Source organism: Candida metapsilosis (assembly GCF_017655625.1).
Source record: "Candida metapsilosis strain BP57 chromosome Unknown scaffold2, whole genome shotgun sequence".
Taxonomy (NCBI): Eukaryota; Fungi; Ascomycota; class Pichiomycetes; order Serinales; family Debaryomycetaceae; genus Lodderomyces; species Lodderomyces metapsilosis.
This window is the reverse complement of record NW_027138160.1, coordinates 880,145-899,513: the sequence shown is the minus strand read 5'-3', so window position 1 is coordinate 899,513 and position 19,369 is coordinate 880,145. Positions and strand designations below refer to the sequence as shown.

Here is a 19,369-nt window from a genome sequence, read left to right as displayed (position 1 = left end):
TTGCACTACTTTCTCTCCACAGCCATCAAACTTCCTACAAACGATAAAATCAATCTGCTTCTAACTTCGTTTATATCCTCAGGAACCAACCAGATCAATGCTCCCAACTTTCTAGCAATTGAAATTGCCAACTTGGCATTGGCATACCTCTCGTCTTCAGTCTTTCCTTCGTAAACCAAATCGTAATCAACATAGCCTGGTGCCATACCATTCAATACATCCAACAAGAATATACCAGTAGATAAGGAGGCATCCTTAAAAGATCTAATTTGAGATGATTTGTTTCCTTTGGTGACTTGCAGGTTAGCCCATTTCAATATATCAGCATCAGATAATTGGCCACCTTTGCCCAACTCAGCCAAGGTACTGACAATGTTTCTTCTCATCAATTGCCAAACAAGACCCAAGCATAGTAACTTGTTTCCATCAACGATATCAGACCCTTCTATACCAACAAGAGAAAAGCCATTAGCTTTCCCTATTTCAACTGCATAGTTTGTATTTTCCAAAGCTTTGAATCGAGAAACTTCGCCATTGGCTGGTTTCTTGTTTACATGTTTGAATGAAACACTACCCGGCATCACCTTATCAAACGCTTGTAACAAGACCAACCCATCCTTCAAATCTTCAAACAAGGATACCACTGGTGGGTCAACATCCAAAGAATTAAGCCACAAGGTAAATACTCTAGCCTCACGTTCACCTTCAGCGTCAAATTCTTCAATTTCAACCTTCTCATGCTCCTCAATAGGTTGCAAACCAGGATGAGTGTTGAACAAGTTAGCCACAAACGCCAAGTTCAATTTTGGATTTCCCGAACACAATGAGTTTGGCGTCAAGTATTTACGACAGTCAATCTTTTCAGCATTGTCTAAAACTTGTTCAGCACGGGTTAACAAGTCATTAGTCCTCAAGGGTGACAAGTCGCAAACATCAGGTTTCAATTGATTCAACAAGTAGGTATAGTTTTCACCATCACTGACATCTTTACTAAAGTTAGTAACTCTTCTATTGGTACCGGCATTTTTCAAGTGGTAATTAAACCAACGTAAAAGGATTTGCTCAGGTGGAAGTCTCAAAAACTGTTCCAAAGTTTCATCATCTTCTAATAAACGGTACAATTCAGGGTGAAATTTGATATCCACCTTACTCAACAATCCTCTTCTAATAATCTGCCAAATCAATCCCAAAATCAAATGCTCTTTACCATCGATGATATCTTCCGAATGGACATTAACAACAACACAACCAATTGCCTTTGCTGAGTTGATGACAATATTTGCATTCTCTGACATTTGGAAATTGTTCAATTGCTTCTTTCCTTTGGGCAAGTTCAAAACTCTTGTATCAATAGTGTCTGGAACAGAATCATTGATCAACTTACACAACACTAAACCATCTCTACACTCATCAAACACTTGAAATGTTTCAGTATCAAACGGCAATCTGTCTCCAACTTCAGAATCTCCAGACAAGACCGAATTGATATGTCTAGTGAATTCAGTACGCTCTTCATCATTAATGGTGTGTGTAGTACCCGATGTCTTCCCCTCAATATAAGTCTTGTTTTTTGAACTGGCACTGGGGATAGGAGGTGCTGCCTTTTTGTTCAATTGGGGTGCTTCACTTACTCCTCCCTTTGATTCCTTCAATTTGGCAATCAATGCAACATAATCATCCAACTCAACATGTCCTGAAGCGTCAACATCAACATGCTTTAATGTTTCTCTAGTCTCGTCGTAGGAATACTCTCCTTTCTTGCTGACACTGTTGATCACATCCTTTTTTTCCACCCAGCCTTTGTCTTCCAAGTCAATTGCTCTGAAATCTTCAATTATATTGAAAAGATCAGACTGTTGCAAGACTGGGTACTTTTTTTGCAATTTCAATACGTTCATTGTTTGAAGCTTTGTTGTTGATAGCAATGATAGGAGGTCCGAGATTTTTTGTTCTTTTTTTCTTGTGAGTGGGTTTTTCAGTGGCGTCGAAAGATAGGGGAGGGGACCAAGTGAGAGAGATGCAAGGTACACTTTTACTGCTCGACCGAGGTGTAGTCTGCTTTTGAGGTGAAAGATTGTAGGAGGTGTTGCATTGGAGTAAGAGTAGAGTCACTTGTAATATACTGTGGCACAGCAGGTCACGCCAAGAATGCCCGGCACAGCCTGGATTGTAATCAGATGGCGAGTCCAGGTGCATTGTAGAGTAAGCACAAACAGTAGAGCCCACCAGCCTTTGCCTTTACCCTCTGCCAGCGTTTGCCCTTTTCGTCTTCCCCTAGTCTGTAGCCTTCACCATGTATATTTATCACCAATAATTTGGTAGCTCCAAAAAATCCTTCTCCGTCAAACACCAGCAAATGAATGGTTCACGACGGATGGAAAAGATTGCCCCATCTTTGAATGGGTCTGTTACTCCCTCGACTTACACTGCTCACTCATTGGACCAACAACAGATCTCCATATACAACAATTTGCAGAAACCACTGTTTGAAATTAAACCAGTTCAACTACAATTTGAATTACATCATGGTTTAAACAAGCTTCTTGTGGCAAATAGTCAGATGTATCTATTTGTGGGAGATGTGTTATACAAGATTGACTTGAATAATCCATCAAAGTTGATGAAGTTTACAATACCACTAAAGGGTGGCTCATTTGCTGCATGGGTGGATCCTACAGCACAGCACCTTGTCATACGAGTTGATCAACAATATTTCTATTTATACAAATCATACAAATCGTTCAAGCCATTACCAAAGTTCAAAGGATTGGATATTGAGACGCTAGCATTTGCTTCATTCAACACAATTGTGATGGTAACGAAAGCAGGGTACATCTACTTATCTGCCATCAAGCCCCATGACGATGCGAAAAAAAGCGATATACAACACTTGAAACATGTACATACGGCGCAGTCTCAAGTCCGTGGGATAGCAATTACTGAGAACCAATCGTTGATAAACATTATATCTAAGGAGGCAATTTACACCTGGTCCTGTTTCGACACCTCGTTTTCAGAGTTGACAAAAGTATTCAAAACTCAACCGGTTGTGAAAAAAGTTGGCGCCAGTGACAAGTGGTTGCTAACAACGAGTGGAAATAAATTTGTCTACATTGGGAAGGAAATTGCCACCAACGATGACGAGATTCAGTTCTCAACGTTGACCGATGCAATTGATGATATTATTCTAACTCCCCACCATCTTATTGGCTATCACGGAAACCAAATCTTCATCTACAACAAACTTAACCAGGAGTCAAAGGTTTTAAACATAGAAGAGCAAATACGGGGAATTGCAAGCGACTCCAGCTCGTACTGGATATACACAAAAAACTCCATCCACGAAATTGTTATATCCAACGAAAGTAGTCTAGTTTGGTATGACTACTACAAGATGAACAAATTTGATGAAGCTTTAAACTGCCTTGAAGATAGTGAAGAAAACTTTTTCAAACGGGACTTGGTGTTGATCAAACAAGGATACGACTATTTGCAAAGGGGAGGCTTTGGACTTGAACTGAAGAATAAAGAACTTGTCAACTTGCAAAAAAAGGGAATTGGTATACTAGCTAGACTGACAGAGCCTTTTGAAAAAGTTTGTTTAATGTTGAACCTGTCAAATGCTGTCAGTTTGCTCATTGATTACTTATTGGTGAAGTTTTCAATAAACAGAAAAAACAAGGTTAGAACTATTGTGCTATCCACATGGATAATCGAGTTGATGACGAGAACAAAAGATGAGCGGTTTTATGAGTTTGTCAAAAAGAACCATAAGCTCTTAGACAGATCCGTTTACAACATCTTATCCGGAGACAAGGCTCTCTATTATGCCGAAACAATTGAAGATTACCAATTCATCCTAAACTACCAACTAGGTGAAAAGAATTGGCCCCTTGCAGAAAAAGCCCTCATCAAGCTTTATTCAAGGAATGTGGATCAAGTTTATAAACACTCCACTATTTTTTTGCTCAATTATCCCAAGATCATTGATACATGGCTCAAGTTTGACTTGGATTACGATAAACTCCTACCGGCTGTGCTTACCTATTGTGAAAAGAATCGTAATCTCCCATTAACTCAAAACGCGGCCATCAAGCTTTTACAGAAGGTTCATGATAAAGGGTATAAGAGCAAGCAGTTGAACAACTACTATTTGTCCCTTTTAATTACCCATGATGATGGCACCCATTTGATTATAAAGTTTATCAACCATGAGACTGCATATGACCAGAACTACATACAAAGGCTTTGCTTGTTGCATGATAAAGTACACCCTGCAGTTTTGATCTACATAGACATGGGACTATTCGAGCAAGCTTTAGAGGTTTCATTAAAAAACAATGCTATCGAGTTGGGGGAACTTGTCCTTAGCAAATACGAAGAGATTGCAGAAGAAGAGGATGGCAGCAAGTTGGAAAAGGAAAGTTACAACACAAGAAGACATTTATGGCTTACATTTGCCAAACATCTTATTGACCGCACGTGCGAGGGTAAGCAAGTAGGTCTTGAGGCAGTTGACTCCTCCTCCAACAAGTTGAATGCAACATTATCCTACATACAAAAGAATTCCCCACTCGGTTTAAAAGATTTGTTACCGCTTTTCCCAGAAACAGTCACTATCAACAACTTCAAAGATGAGATTGTCGATTCACTCAACGAATACAAGAGAAGCTTACAGGATATAAATATGAGAATCCAAGAAAATCATTCATTGCTCACCACTTTAAAACAGGAAGCTCAGGATGAGACACAAAAGAGATCAGAATATTACTCTGTGATAAAACCAGGTTCTACATGCTATCTTTGCCACAACTTGCTTGCAACGAAAAAGTTTATCTTTTTTGACAATTGTCAACACGGGTTCCACAAGGAGTGCTTGGTCCGTTACAATCTTAAATCAAAGGCAAACTACAACTTCAAGAAGCTATACCAGAGCTTTATCAGAAACAAGGATAAAGATCAACGAGAGATCAAAAAGGAGATTGATGATATGTTATGCAAGGAATGTATTCTTTGCAATGAAGCAAGTATTAACAACATCGATGTTGGATACTTGGAGGAAAATGACAGAGATGTCGACGAGATAAAGGCGTGGGAATTATAGAGGTAGAATAGTTGTATATTTCAAGAGTCATCCCAATAGTAGGAGACCCTCTGGTGCAAGTATCACATCGCCAAACATTTCCCAAAAAGGGAAAACAAAGCATGTTCAAGATGAAGCATGCAATTCGCTATTACACTCTCTCTGAGTCAAATGCTCTAGTCACTGGAAAACTTTTATGACTTTCAAAGGCATTCCTTTATCGTAAATGCTACCCTACCCTGCAATGATACCCTCTTGCCGCGCGAAAAAAAATTCAACTTTTGCATCCTTCTTTCTCCATATAAGCTTATCAGCAAGGCCTTCTACTCCGACTCGATAATAAATCAATGTCCTCACAACATACAATACCCGAATCGTCACCACGGGAAGGATACTTGGCCAAAATAGGGCTACCTCAAGTGACACTCAGAGCAACCATTGTCGGATTAGTAATCGGATCGGTAATTCTTATATCGAATTTCCAATTCGGATTACAAACCGGGTGGGTGTCCATGATGTCACTACCGGCAGCACTACTTGGCTTTGCGATGTTCAAACTCACGCCGTTGTCACAAAAATTCACGGACGTAGAGAATGTGTACATCCAGAGTATTGCCGTGGCAGTTGGCACAGGTCCCCTATGCTATGGGTTTGTAGGAATTATACCTGCCATAGAAAAATTCATGACGAGTGATGAGTCGGGTTTGGGGAGGAGAATCATATTTTCAACCAAAGAGCTCATTATATGGTCAATGGGGTTGGGGCTTTTTGGAGTGTTTTTTGCAATTCCTTTGCGAAAACAGGTGATTGTTAAAGAAAAGTTGCCTTTTCCTTCGGGGAGTGCCACAGCAACACTCATTTCAGTGCTACACGGAACTGAGATTTACGAGGAGGAGGAAGAAGAGGAGAGTTCCAAGGTGGGGTCACCTTTGCAACCACAAACATCAACAAGCCAACTCATCGAGCTGACTGATTACAATTCCAACATGAAATCCTTGACATACACTTTCCTTGTCTCGTCAGTGTATACTATAGCATCCTTCTTTTTCCCAATATTGAAAAGACTTCCCATTTTTGGTAATGCTGCATCGAAGAAACACTTGTGGGATTTTCAACCATCGCCAGCGTACATTGGTCAGGGCATCATCATGGGTTTACCTACTGTATCATACATGTTATTTGGCGCTATACTAGGATGGGGTGTTTTGGCTCCGTTGGCAAAGTATATGAAGTGGGCTCCTGGCTCTATTGACGACTGGGTGGCTGGTGGACAAGGGTGGATACTTTGGGTCAGTTTGAGCATTATGGTGGCCGACTCGTTGGTGTCGTTCATTGTTTTGAGCGTGAAATCGATGCAAGACCTTTTGGCTGACTACAAACAGCGTCAGGATTACACATTGGAGTTGCAGGACTCACTATTGGAAGAGGAGAGCAGCAAACCCGATAGGTCTCTTGATATTCCAAAGCAATTCCTCGTCTCCAACAAAGTTGCCTTGGTGGGTACAGTGTTATCAACCATCTTGTGTGTGGTTACAATACACATCATTTTCGGAAAGCTTATTCCAACTTATGCTTCGCTTACTGCTATTGTACTTGCTATGCTATTCAGTGTTCTTGCCACAAGAACACTAGGTGTATCCGATATCAACCCAGTAAGTGGAATTGGAAAACTATCACAACTTATATTCGCATTCATTATCCCATCCAACCATCCAGCAAAGATTCTCATCAATTTAATTTCTGGAGGTGTGGCGGAAGCAGGTGCACAACAAGCTGGAGATCTTATGCAGGACCTTAAGACAGGTCATCTAATCGGAGCCTCCCCGAAAGCTCAATTCATTGCGCAGATCATTGGTACAGTATTTTCGGTGTTTCTCAGTTCCATAATGTACCATATATACATGGCGGTTTATACCATCCCCAATGAGACATTTCGAATCCCCACAGCTGTTATATGGATTGATTGTTCACGCTTGGTCACTGGTGAGGGGTTACCTCCAAAGGCTATGGAGTTTGCCATTGTGTTTGGTGTTCTATTTGCAATCATTTCACTTTTAAAGAATACGTTGCCACAGACATCAAAGTATCACAAATACTTGGTCTATCTCCCGAACGGAGTTGCAGTTGGAGTTGGGATTTACAACACACCAAATTTTACTCTCGCCAGATTCATTGGAGGCTTGATTGCATACAATTGGCACAATATCAGCAACAGAGGCAAGACAAGTATGATTATTTTCAGTAGCGGGTTGGTGCTTGGAGAAGGCTTGTTTAGCGGATTCACAATGCTTCTTACAAGTTTAGGGGTCAAACATTTCTAATAGATGAATTTTTTATTACACTATATTGTTACAAAATTTCCTATCTGATGTTTCTTTCTCTATCAGCATTGATTCTCTGATTAATCAAGTAGATTGCCTTTTGAAAGGATTCCAATGATCCTGTCAAGGTGAGTCTCCTGATATTAGTCAAACCTCTACCGTTTCCCAACATGATAGATTGTCCTCTATCTGGTTCAATTTTTACATACGTACACCCACTGTTTTCCCTAATGTGCTTGATATTGTTTCCACCTCTGCCAATGACAGATCCAATCAGCGAGTTGGCCACAAAGAGATCTTGGTTATATTTGTCACCGGCGAGAACTGGCTCCTTTATTATCACCTCTCCAATCAATGTGTTATTATACTCATCAGTGTATTGCTGTTGTGGAGGTACACCTTGAGAAAGAGGTGGTGGTGGTGCCATTTGCTGTTGAGGCATTCCGTATTGCTGCTGTGGCACCGTTGAAGGTTGAAACATCATTGAGAAATTATATGGCTGATGTGGCTCCTCCTGGAATGGCTTTTGATATCCTATTGGGTTACCATATTGATTTGCACCTTGGGGAATATTAGGGAAACGTTGCTGATGTGGTGGGAGATGTTGCAGCTGTTGTTGTGGTTGCTGCTGATGATGATTTGCAGGATTGTATAAAATCACTTTTGCCTTTTGCAAAGCATCTTTATGCTCAATTATCACTTCCGCGATGAAATACACAGCAATATGGATAGCATCGGCCACACCCAACACGCTAAGAACACGGTCGGTTGATCCTGCTAATGGGTGCTCTGCTGCCTTCAACTTTGCCGCCGAATTCTCTTCGATTTCTCTAAATTTCAAGCCCTGTTTTCCAATAACGAACCCGATAATGGCGTTTGGAATCAACAATTTCAAATTGTATTGTTGACTGTTTAAATCTGCAGGTGTGTCTTCAGGTTCTCCCAATATGGTTCTTACAATGAGTCCAAAAGCTTTTGCAACATTTTCTGCAGTACCTTTCACAGTGATGATCCTCTCGGGGACATTTTTTATATTGTCACTAATGAGTATTTTTACATCAGCTTTTTCTCTCAAGTGATTGATTTTAGCCCCTTGTTTACCGACAATGGTACCAGCTTCTTTGACTGGACAATACATTCTAAAGGATACATAGGATGGGTCGAGCTCTTGTTCCTTCTGGTTTGGTGTGGAATGAGAAGTTTCTTCTTGAGGTTGTGTTTCTGGTGCTGCTGGCTGACTCAACTTAGTTAAAAGAGCAGCTTCTTCTAAAAACTTTTCAACTTCTTCTTTCAGTACAGTCTTGGGAGCTTCCTCGGTGGTTTGTTGCTTCTCCTGTTGATCATTGTCGTTCTCTTCTTTAGCCTCTTGCTCTTCTTCGACGTGTTGTTCTTCTTCTTTAGCTTGCCCCTCGGATTCACCACTTTTTTCATCATCTTTCTCATCACCTTCAACCGTTGTTTCAAGAACACCTCCTTCACCCTTTTCACCTTCAACCGTTGTTTCAGGAACATCTCCTTCATCGTTCTTCTCCAATTGCTCGCTATCTAAAGCGATCCTTTTGTTATGTGTAGAATTATCCAAACTCTCAACGTCATTATTTACATCCTCGTTTTTCCGCTTCAATGCATTGTTCCCATGCTCCTGAGTAGAATCAGACATCTCTTTGCAGTCACTATGGATTATCAGTAGCTATGTAAGTTCAAGTCGTTTCTTCGAGAAGGGCCACCCGATGTTTCTATTTTTTTTTTTTCTCTTTTCTCTTTGATGAAGTTTTCTACACACAACTTTTTTAGGCATCATACACTACCATTTCAACTACATAAACTCTATTACTTCTTATGCTTCTTTGCAATCCTCTTCAATGCCCTCTGCTCGTTCTTCATAACACCATCAACCATCTTATACTTACCTTTGACACCTTTAGGTCTTCCACTAAGACCTCTATTGGAACCTCTGGCAACAACAACAGTCATCTTCTTTCGTTTATCCTTTCCACTGTTTTTAGCCTTTTGCATCAATTTGGAAATTTCTGCCGCTTTATCGTATTCTGACTTAGAACTGTCCTCATTGATTAAATCTGACTTCTTCTTTAATTTCTCCAAACGACGTAAAGCTCTCATCTTCTTTCTACCTTTAGCTTCCAATACCTTCTTGATAGGTCTAGCATTCAACTGCTTGAGTTTCTCCTTGATTGCCAAACTAGCTTCTTTTGAAATCGGTTTGATTAATTTGGAATGTTTCAGCTCATCGTCAAGGAACCATTCTGGAAGGTTTTCTTTATCACGGAATGAGTATCTATTGATACCCTCCTCTATAAGATCTTTTTTGGACATTTGACCAAGTGCTACTTTATGAGCCAAGGTCATTGCTTCTGCTGTGGTTATATCAACCCTCTCCTTGTTTGATAGATTGTCGTCATCACTTTCATCCTCCTCTGGTTCCTCTTCAGCGACGTTGGGAACAACTTCAAAGTCTGAATCGGAATCAGCATCAGAATCAGAGTCAAAGTCTAGCACAGGTTGTGAATCCGCTTTTTGTGCAATCTTTTCTGCTTTCGGCCTCGACTCCTCAATCAAGTCCTCGTCATCAAGCTCATTGAAAATCGAATCAGATTGGAAGAAGCTTCTTGCAGTTTTGGTAAGTTCTCCATTTTGTTTACCGGCTATCAACTTGATATGCTCGTCATCATCCTCATCAGAGTCCAGACTATCCATTTCATAATCTTCTTCATCTTTTTCTTCGTCACCTGATTCTATACCATCCCATGCTTCATCATCACCTCCTCTGGCTAATTTTGCTTTATACTTTGCATCCCTTTCGGCCCTTCGGTTTTGATATTGCTCATACATGTCATCCAATTGCGCCTCCAACTCATCAATCTCATCTTCACTGTTTGCCTCCTGTTCATCAAAATGGATTTCGGTATCCCTAGCCCGATCTTCTTCAGAGAAAACCATTGCTTTTCTACCTGCAGCTAGCTTACCTAATTGACCAGACTTTTCTGCTGTTTTCAAGTTGAACAATGAGTCTGCACCAATCTGCGCAGCATCTATACCAATGTTCATATCAGTAACCATTTGCATCTGATTCCTTATAATCTCCTTTTGTTTCAACTCGTTTGCAGTCTTTTTAGCTCTTTTAGCCTTTTGTTTCTGCTTCTCCAACATTTGGTTCAACTCCTGATCAATTTTCTGCTCCTCAGTTAATTCCTCAACTTCAATTTCCGGCTTCTCTTCCTCCTTATCAATTCCCAACAAGTCTCTAGCTTGTTTACGGAATCTCAATATATGTTTAAACTCCTTCTTTCCAAGAATCTTCAAATCCTTAAAGCATTCCCTCAACTCTTCACTGTACGACTTCAACTTCTTTACAATTTTCCACTCATGATCATTATCATCAATGTCAAACTTGTTAAGCTGTCCTAATTGATTTATTGGATCATCTTCTTTGATAAACTGCATTATTGGCATGGTATGAAACAAGGTGTAATCACCTTCTTCATAACCTTGTCTCTGCCTTCTCTTTTTCTCCGGATTAAACACTTTTTCCTCATTATTAACACTCTTTGTGTCGTTCAACTCTTCAAACACTTCACGAGGGTCCAAGAGACGAGGATCCAACTTCTTTGGTGCTTTAAACCCCCTACAGACAACGAAAATCTCGGCAGAAACATTTCTCGAACTTGGTGGTTTTGTAGCTTCAACCTTGTCAAATAATTGTTGAAACACCCACATCAAATTGTTATAATCTCTTGATCGGAAAATCTTGGTGACAAAAGTACCACCCACAATCAAGTTCTCCACTGCCAACTTCAAAGCCTGTAATGTCAACTGCGATTGCGTAAATGCATCTTGTACCCAACCCAAACCAACATTTGGAGCACCATCATGTAGCACTGTATCCGCCTTCCAGGTTTTCATATGCCCACGTAATTTACTCCTACAATCTTCAGTAGTGATATCACTTTGAAATGTGATACAATTTGGCAAAGGCTTGATAGGGACAATATCTACCCCAATAATCAATGAGTTAACAGGACATAGTTGTGATGCCACTTGACACCAAGAACCTGGTGCAGCACATAAATCAATGACAACTTTTGACTTTTCTAAAAAATGGCCAAACTTTTCATTTATCTGGATAATCTTGAATGAGGAACGAGCACGGTAACCCTTTTCCTTAGCAAGGTAATAGTACCTATCTAAACGTCCTTTACTGTTTTTCTTCTGTACCTTCCCCATGTTGTGGTGAGATGAGCTTAAAGATTTAAAGAAGAGTTTTTTAATTTTTTTTTTTTTTTTTCTCTGAAGAGCATCGCATAGGTCGGATAAAGTGTATGGGTGAACACCCAAAGAGAGGGCATTCGTGTGGGTACAATGATGTAGAGATTGGGATGAGATACTACTTTGACCAGCTTGAGTTTGCTTTACAAGGGAGAGCCATCATATTTGGAGTACTCATGTCAACACCTTTATCTATGGGATGTCGCAAATTGAGTGTCAATTTTTTATGCGACATTGAAAGAGGATTGACTCTCATGAAATGTCGAAGCCTACAATTTAATTCTGACATCTACTTCAGGAGCTGAGCATTCGAATTAACAAAATTGATATCACAGAGGGTCAATGCTTGCTTGTATTGCTAACGAGTACGATGAACTCTTTTGTGGGGTCAAAGTGTGTTTGTTGTCGTATCTGCAGTATGAGTTAATTATCAAGAAGGTGCAACCGAGTCTAAAAGTCTGAAACGACTTTAACGCTAGAACATGAGAATTTCTCATCAAAGCTTATATTAAGGATCCATTCTTCATATGCATAAGCAAAGCACGTGGCAAATAAAGAGTTATGATAACATTACACAAACCTGATTTTGTAATTGCGTTGTCGGGTCAAAAGACGCCTCGTAATTTTTCAGGGGTTTAAAGGGCATCAGGGATAGTGCACTGAAAGTGGTCGGATCGCCAAAGCAGTTGATGACTCTGAGACTGGCATATGCATTCAAATTTCACTTTTCAGAGTAGGGTAAAATTTGCACAACTTTAACCATTGTGTACTTTTTTCCCCGTTTTAGCTCCTCTTTGTGATTGAGGGTTTTTTTGATAAATTTGGTTGAACAAATAAACTTCTTTCCGCCTTGCCAGCTGATATAAAAAGCATTGAGTTTCGCTCCAAAGTTTGACTTTGCCAAGTTCCAAGCAATGAGTTCCCGCAACCAAGATAAGCAAATCATCATTGATTTGTTGCCTCCACACATATTAGACGAGATTGTAGCTAGTGCTGGGGTTGAGAACCTTGGAGAACTAGTATTGGATGAGACATTTGCTCAACTGAATCCGAATTTGAAAATCGCAATTGACCAGGCGTTGGGGGAAACAGGAAAGCTCATCTACTCCAATAAAAAATCAAGCCCAGCAGATCATGAAAAGAATGCCGGTTTCCACGTGAGCTCAATTGAAACATTATTCCAACTACTTCAGTATTGCAATAAGCAACATAAATCTGTCGAGTTGGTACTCTCTTTCACGTTTGAAAGTTTGCTAGACTTTGTCGAATTCAATAAATTCCTTGATGAGTTCGTTCCAAAGAAAAGTATCAAGCTTACTTTGATGTTGGTTTATAAAAGATGCTTTCCTCATGGCATCGATTTAGATGCTTTACAAAATGAAATTTTGAAAGTGAAAGGCTGTTTGGTCAGTTATGGAATTCACGCCATTTTAATTGAAAAGAGAGGTGAGCTCGACCTACTGCTTTTTTCTCAAGTTGAAGAGTTGGATTTGGAATATTGTCAAGTAAAGGGTCTGTTTGAAGAATGCAAGAAGCTCAAGAAGCTTTCTTTCACGCCAAATAGTAACAACCAAGCTAAACTTTTTGATCTAACTCAGCTACCAATGACTGTAAAAAGTCTCACTTTAGGAAATTGTGAAGCTTTTAAGCAATTGGGGAGGAGAGGGATAGGAAGGACTTTACCGAAACTTGAGGAGATGTCATTTTGTTGCGGTTACGCTACTGACTTTCCTTGGGTCATTAGTGACGCTCTCTGGTTCATGGCTAGCCCCGAAACAAGAAAGTTAGAATTGTGGTGTTACAAAGTGGACTGTGGATATTTTGAGCAGTTTGTGCAATCAGGTCTGGGTGAGAACTTAGAAACTTTGGTCTATCAGGGTTATATTGAACATTTCATTCGCAACCTTCCTTCTCACAGATTGGAAATCCACGACACCGATATTTATGATCATTTTACAAATTTAAGGTACCCTTCAACATTGAAAATTTTGAAGTTGGTTCACAATGGGTTTTCTACCTTGAGTGGTCTACTTTCATGTATCCCATTGGGTTTGGAAGAGTTGGACGTCAGTTATAATTACCTAATTGATTGGGATGGTTCAAATTCCAATTTTTCAAGATTTAAGGAATTGAAGAAGCTCAACTTGAGAGGCTGTGATGTGAAAGGTATTGAGCGTTTTCAGTTTCCAGAGTCACTTGAAGACTTGAATCTCCTAGGGCATGAACTGTCCTCCATTGATGATCTTGCTTTTCTTCCAAACTTGCTGGCTTTAAATTTTAGCTCACACAGGTTAAAGCACGTTTGCAATCCACCACTTCCACATGTGCTCAAAAAACTCGAGCTTCTGTGCCGCAACATTGAAACTCTCGACCTTTCGAGAAATAGAGATGGAAAGCCGTTCGTGATTGAACATTTAGAGGTTGGTCTATCTGAGCGAAGTGCTGCAAATGACGAGGTTTCCAAGACCGAGTTTCAATGGTCGAAATTGCCACATGTTGTGCGTCAATTGTTTTTGGAAAATTGTTGCCCTACCGGAAGTGTGCAGTTTGAAAAAGACTTGGAGGTTTTGAGTATGGTCAACTGTGACTTGAGCAAAGTTACTGGCTTAAGCTTTGTTCCCAACTCAACCTTGAGAAAACTTACACTTTCTAACTGTGAATTGACATCTTTGGAGTTTGAATTACCGCAATTAGTCGAAGAAGTTGATTTGTCGAGAAATAAACTATCTAAAATCCCCGAGCAGCTTGCCGGTTTGGAACACTTGCAAGTTTTGAATCTTTCAGAGAACGAAATTGGCGATGAAGTAGAGTTTAGATTCGAACACAAGTCACTTCAAGTGTTGGATCTTTCTTCTAATAAATTGAAATCTATTCAGTTGTCATTCCCCGAAGGCACAACCAAGCTCAAAATTGTTGATTTGTCTGAAAACCAACTCAAGAACATTTCAATGAGTTCAATTGGACATTCAGGACGGACCCAGCACAACACGTTATACAGCCTTGCTCTTACTGCCAACAAAGAGATAGGTGGTGAGCAAATTGACTTGTTGAAATCGCTGTCACCACCATCGATGAAATGTTTGTGGCTGAACAAGGTTGCTGCTACTAGTAAATTTTTGCCAGACTATCACACCATCAACGAGTTGGACGGAAGCATGTTGTTTAGTAAGAAGTTGCCAAAGAGACCTGACAACTTTTGGAAGCAGTTTTCAAGCATCGATTGGGATGAGGTGGTGCCCAAGGACACTCAAGTTTATGAAGAATCATCTGAAGAAGAAGAAGAAGAGGAGGAGGAGGATGAGGACTTTGGCTGGAGTGATGATGGTGAGGGAGATTTGGTTGAAGTAGAGGTTGATTTAGACAACATTTCTGACGTCGAACAATAATATAGCGCCATGACTACAGTGGCTTCGATTTAGCACAATTTTTAGTATTAATTATATAATTTTGACACGCCTCTTAGGTGACACGAGTCGTTGGTGTTTTCATTGTAAGAACTCACTCTTTTGCCTCTCATTAGGAGGACCCGTTAATTGAATGCCATTTTACGATTAAAAAATAAAGTAGAAAATTTTTCCCCAAATAAGGATAGTGATGTTTCTCCAAAATAATAATATTATGAAGCCATGGCGTCCCACATATGCTTTTATATTGATTTGACTTCTTCATGGAGATGCCAACGACTTCCGTTCATAAGCGGTTGAAAACCAACGATGGGCAGCGTGTGATGGCCAAGATATCACAATCAAAGTGCTTGTTGGACCTTCCCGTCGAGATCTTGGTCCGCGTCATAAATGAAGCTGGAATTAGTAACCTTGGTCAGATGTTTGATGAGTCGTTCTTGAAGGCATATCAAACCTTAAAAGAAGCGCTAATTGAAGTGGTTAAGAAAAAACCGAACTTGAGATTCGAAAATAATCCGGTTGGTCGGTCCTGGTTTGAAAAGGAAGCTGCTGATGTGATAACAGTTGGCAATAGTAGGGAATTTCGTAACATGCACAATTTCTATGTTACAGGAGGAATCAAAGCGGTGAATGAAATTCATTACTCCTTTGAGGAACCCCACCATTTTTCTGATTTCCAATTATTACTTGAAAATCTCAAATACAGTCAGGAAGTAAAGTTGAAGGTGTCGTTGGAAAAGCGCGACGAAGTTTGCGTTTATAATCTGAACAGATTGTTTGCATTGTTTATGAAAGTTAAGGAAATGTTGTTAGCAGTTGAACTAAAGATTTCGATTGATACAGATTTTGGCATGAGTGGTCCTATTGACCTAGACTGTTTTTCCTGTGTCGAAGAGTTGATCATTGTGGGTTTCAATGTGAGAGGATCACTTCAAAATTGCAATAATTTAAAGAGGCTCTATTACGAGCCAGGCGAACACAACGATATGTTTCTTGACTTAAGATTGCCTTCTTCTTTGAAAAGTCTCAAATTGCACCAATGTCAATGGTACAAGCAATCGTTGCGTAATTTATCAAGCCACCGCTTCTCACTTGAGGAAATTTGTCTACAATTTGACGGCAAAGATGAAGGGTTTTCCAAGTCCATGGTAACCCTTCTACAAAACTTGACATGCGTTAATACAAGTCAGGTTTTCTTCAAATCAAGCAAATTTGAATCAACTGACTTAGCCTTGAACAGATATTTGGATGATGTTTCTCAAAAGGCCACCCCGTTGACACTGTTAACTTTGGAGCTTGTATCCACTCCATTGACACTATCTCCGTCAAATGAGCTTGATTTGACGGTCACTTTAGGAATAGATTCTCGATTTGCTTCAAGTTTAGCGACAAATTTAAGAGTATTGAAATTAACCGGCTGCATTGGATTTGAGAATTACCCTTGTTGGGAACTTGTGCCAGCATGTATAGAAGTATTGGATTTGTCTGATACACTGCCATCCGCAGTAGATACAATGAAGGATTTTTCAAAGTTTACCAACTTGAAAGAACTTTACATGAGTGGTAATGAAATATCCTATTCACATACCGACCTTAAATTTCCTGATTCAATCGAATTTTTGGATCTCAGTAGATGTTCCATTGAAAGCATACATGAAGTTCGATTCCCAAAACGCTTACTGGTGCTAGACTTGCTGAGAAATAAACTAAAATCCATACACAGACCAGATTTTCCAAAACCTATGAAAAAACTCGATCTTTCGTTTAATGGAATCATCATGCTTGATCTCCGTTACAATGCACTTGAGGAAGCCTTGGAGATTAAACTGTTGAAACGGCTCTTTAATGAGGTGTCGGTCATTGATCATGTACAATGGAGGTTGCCTTCTGGAGTTGTGGAGTACCATGCAGAGTTTTGTCGCCCAGGCAATTTAAATTTCGACACTTGCAACTCGTTGGAATACTTGAATTTGAGGGGCAGTGATTTGAGGTATGCGTCACCTCTAAGGCTAGACTCGTGCTCCAACTTGAAGTATTTGTGTCTTAGTGGAAGCACATACACTTTGAATAACTCCCCATTACCTCCGCTGCTTGAGGAGGCTAACCTTCAAAAGATGGAATTGAAGGAAGTACCTTCTCAGTTGAGTTTTTTGCCGAGACTCAGAGTTTTGAACCTTTCGGGAAACAACATCACCCATGTTGATGTGAAACTCTCGTCCTCGGTCGAGACAATAGATATGTCAGATAATCTCATCGAGAGCTTTCTGTTGTTATTCTGGGGAAACGTAGAGTCTAGGCTCCGAAACCTTTTGTTGAGTCACAACAGACTAACAGAGATTACAGCTGAATCACTCGGTTTCAAATCCAACGTTGTGTATAATGAAGTTTATGAATTTGATTTTTCTTACAATGAAGAACTTGTGATGAATCAAGAGTTGCTCACTATACTTTCTAGGAGTTCACTTCAGCATTTGTGGCTTACAGAAGGGCAAACACTCGTGAACAAAGTGCAAGGGGGGATACTTGAACGTTGGTGGTAGGGTTCGGCAAGAGCCGATTACAATAGTAGCTACTATTAATTTATTAGATATTTTTTAATCTAACACTTTGTAACATCCGGTGAGCCTCCGGGATATACCTCCGTTCGCACAGCGGGTTTAGCCTGAGACATGGTAATTTGTCTACGATGTTTCACTACATTGCGTCGAATTTCCATTTCATGGGATGAGATGAGCTGAAGCACTTTGCGCTGAGCTTTTATACTACCTAAGTTGACTATATATATATAACTGCCTTCGCTCTTTGGAGAAGAGGAGATTTTATAGAAATCATACATCTATTACCACTTTTTATACTTGTTACACACTTATTCTACATTGTGGATAATTTTGTGACATCAAACTAAAAAAATCGAGCCCATATACTCAAATTCTAACGTGACTTCGTATACAGATTTTTTGAGAAAGAACTAGCATTAGAGAGGATATTTTAAGAATGTATACTTCACAACTTCAGTGTTGTTCTAACTGTAGCAGTTTTTTTAATATACTTGGCAAAAGTTTTGCAAGACTTATGCGCCAAATTTATTGAAATCTTTTGCAACAATTTAAAACCCACCCTACGCACAATCTCCATCATCTACACTTCATTCTACATTTCTCCACTTCATTCTACAATATCATCTTATTAATCTTCTCCAAACAATATATAGTTCAAAATATCACTCAATGTAATCACATTAACCAATCTCCCTTCATCATCAACCACAAACAACCTATGCAACCTTGATTTCCGAATAGTATCCATAATAGTGCTCAACCGATCAGTCACGGTACATGTATGAACACCTTCGAAATCCTCTGATCTCCTCAACAACGCTTCACCCACCGACAAGTCTAGGTCAGTGTACATACCACCTTTAACCAATGCCAACACATCAACAGTTTCATAAACATTAATCAACTTGCCTTCTTCGTTGACTATAGGAATAGATGAAATGGAGTTTGACGCTAATAGGTGAATCACTTCAATAACCGGAGTATCCATTGTACAAGTGCTCAATTGTTTTTGTTTGTTTAGTTGCGTATGTTGGATTTGTTTTAGCAACATCTTTGTTTCTTTACAATTCAAAGCGACAAACTTCAAAATACGGTACTGAGTCAATACACTAACAACAATATCTCGTGCTTCATTTTCATTTGTATCCAACAATGGAATTCTCCTAGCTTTCGACTCCAACATCTTTACACATGCTTCATACAACGACTTGAAAGGATGTATCGATGCAGTTTCTATTTGATCAACACCAATAGCCTTTTCCACATCTCTTAATCCATCCAAAGTTAATTGATCAACAAGTTCAAACTTTTCTGGAAATTGGAAATAGTATTGGATAACATTAATAAAGTCACTCGAAGTTAATAAACCAGCAAATCGAGAAGTCTTGTTGTTCCATAAGGGAGCAGAGACTATATTATTCTGTAGTAAGATATTCAATGATTTCTTAACCAAAAGGGATGTATCCAACACAATTAGTCTATAACTCACAGGTAACACATCGTACGACGTTTTGCTTTGCAAGAATAATCGAATGGCTTTGATACCAATTTTTTGATCATGGTTTATCTGCTCATCAGATAAGCTGAGTATATAGTCGTTAGGGGTCGAGTTTGAAGGCGGCGCAACGTCAGTCATCTTCAATGAGGGGGGGTCAAACTTGGATTGCGTTGGGAAAGATTTCGGCGAGATTTTTTTTTTTTCTTCTGAGAGGAGAGGAG

At 39.7% G+C, this 19,369-nt stretch overlaps 8 protein-coding genes across 8 annotated transcripts; 4 read left to right on the top strand and 4 right to left on the bottom strand. All coding sequences in view use genetic code 12, as the record gives it.

Moving 5' to 3' along the window:
- Positions 1-5: 5 nt before the first annotated feature.
- SAC6 (fimbrin) lies at positions 6-1,898 on the bottom strand (the record flags this gene model as incomplete). The annotated part of the gene is made up of 1 exon (XM_067690678.1): positions 6-1,898. One exon carries the CDS (start codon positions 1,896-1,898, stop codon positions 6-8), a length of 1,893 nt encoding a protein of 630 aa, XP_067549120.1.
- Positions 1,899-2,356: 458 nt separating this feature from the next.
- I9W82_001883 (VPS18 family protein) lies at positions 2,357-5,104 on the top strand (the record flags this gene model as incomplete). Its single annotated transcript, XM_067690677.1, has 1 exon — positions 2,357-5,104. One exon carries the CDS (start codon positions 2,357-2,359, stop codon positions 5,102-5,104), a length of 2,748 nt encoding a protein of 915 aa, XP_067549119.1.
- A 326-nt stretch (positions 5,105-5,430) lies between these two features.
- OPT8 (Opt8p) lies at positions 5,431-7,404 on the top strand (the record flags this gene model as incomplete). The annotated part of the gene is made up of 1 exon (XM_067690676.1): positions 5,431-7,404. The coding sequence occupies one exon, from the start codon at positions 5,431-5,433 to the stop codon at positions 7,402-7,404; it is 1,974 nt and encodes a 657-aa protein (XP_067549118.1).
- Positions 7,405-7,444: 40 nt separating this feature from the next.
- On the bottom strand, positions 7,445-9,064 carry PBP2 (Pbp2p; the record flags this gene model as incomplete). Its single annotated transcript, XM_067690675.1, has 1 exon — positions 7,445-9,064. One exon carries the CDS (start codon positions 9,062-9,064, stop codon positions 7,445-7,447), a length of 1,620 nt encoding a protein of 539 aa, XP_067549117.1.
- Positions 9,065-9,234: 170 nt separating this feature from the next.
- SPB1 (27S pre-rRNA (guanosine2922-2'-O)-methyltransferase) lies at positions 9,235-11,646 on the bottom strand (the record flags this gene model as incomplete). Its single annotated transcript, XM_067690674.1, has 1 exon — positions 9,235-11,646. The coding sequence occupies one exon, from the start codon at positions 11,644-11,646 to the stop codon at positions 9,235-9,237; it is 2,412 nt and encodes an 803-aa protein (XP_067549116.1).
- Positions 11,647-12,602: 956 nt separating this feature from the next.
- On the top strand, positions 12,603-15,074 carry I9W82_001879 (leucine-rich repeat domain-containing protein; the record flags this gene model as incomplete). The annotated part of the gene is made up of 1 exon (XM_067690672.1): positions 12,603-15,074. The coding sequence occupies one exon, from the start codon at positions 12,603-12,605 to the stop codon at positions 15,072-15,074; it is 2,472 nt and encodes an 823-aa protein (XP_067549115.1).
- Positions 15,075-15,361: 287 nt separating this feature from the next.
- Positions 15,362-17,632, top strand: I9W82_001878 (leucine-rich repeat domain-containing protein; the record flags this gene model as incomplete). Its single annotated transcript, XM_067690671.1, has 1 exon — positions 15,362-17,632. The coding sequence occupies one exon, from the start codon at positions 15,362-15,364 to the stop codon at positions 17,630-17,632; it is 2,271 nt and encodes a 756-aa protein (XP_067549114.1).
- A 646-nt stretch (positions 17,633-18,278) lies between these two features.
- On the bottom strand, positions 18,279-19,286 carry SNF4 (AMP-activated serine/threonine-protein kinase regulatory subunit; the record flags this gene model as incomplete). Its single annotated transcript, XM_067690670.1, has 1 exon — positions 18,279-19,286. The coding sequence occupies one exon, from the start codon at positions 19,284-19,286 to the stop codon at positions 18,279-18,281; it is 1,008 nt and encodes a 335-aa protein (XP_067549113.1).
- Between the last annotated feature and the right edge of the window lie 83 nt (positions 19,287-19,369).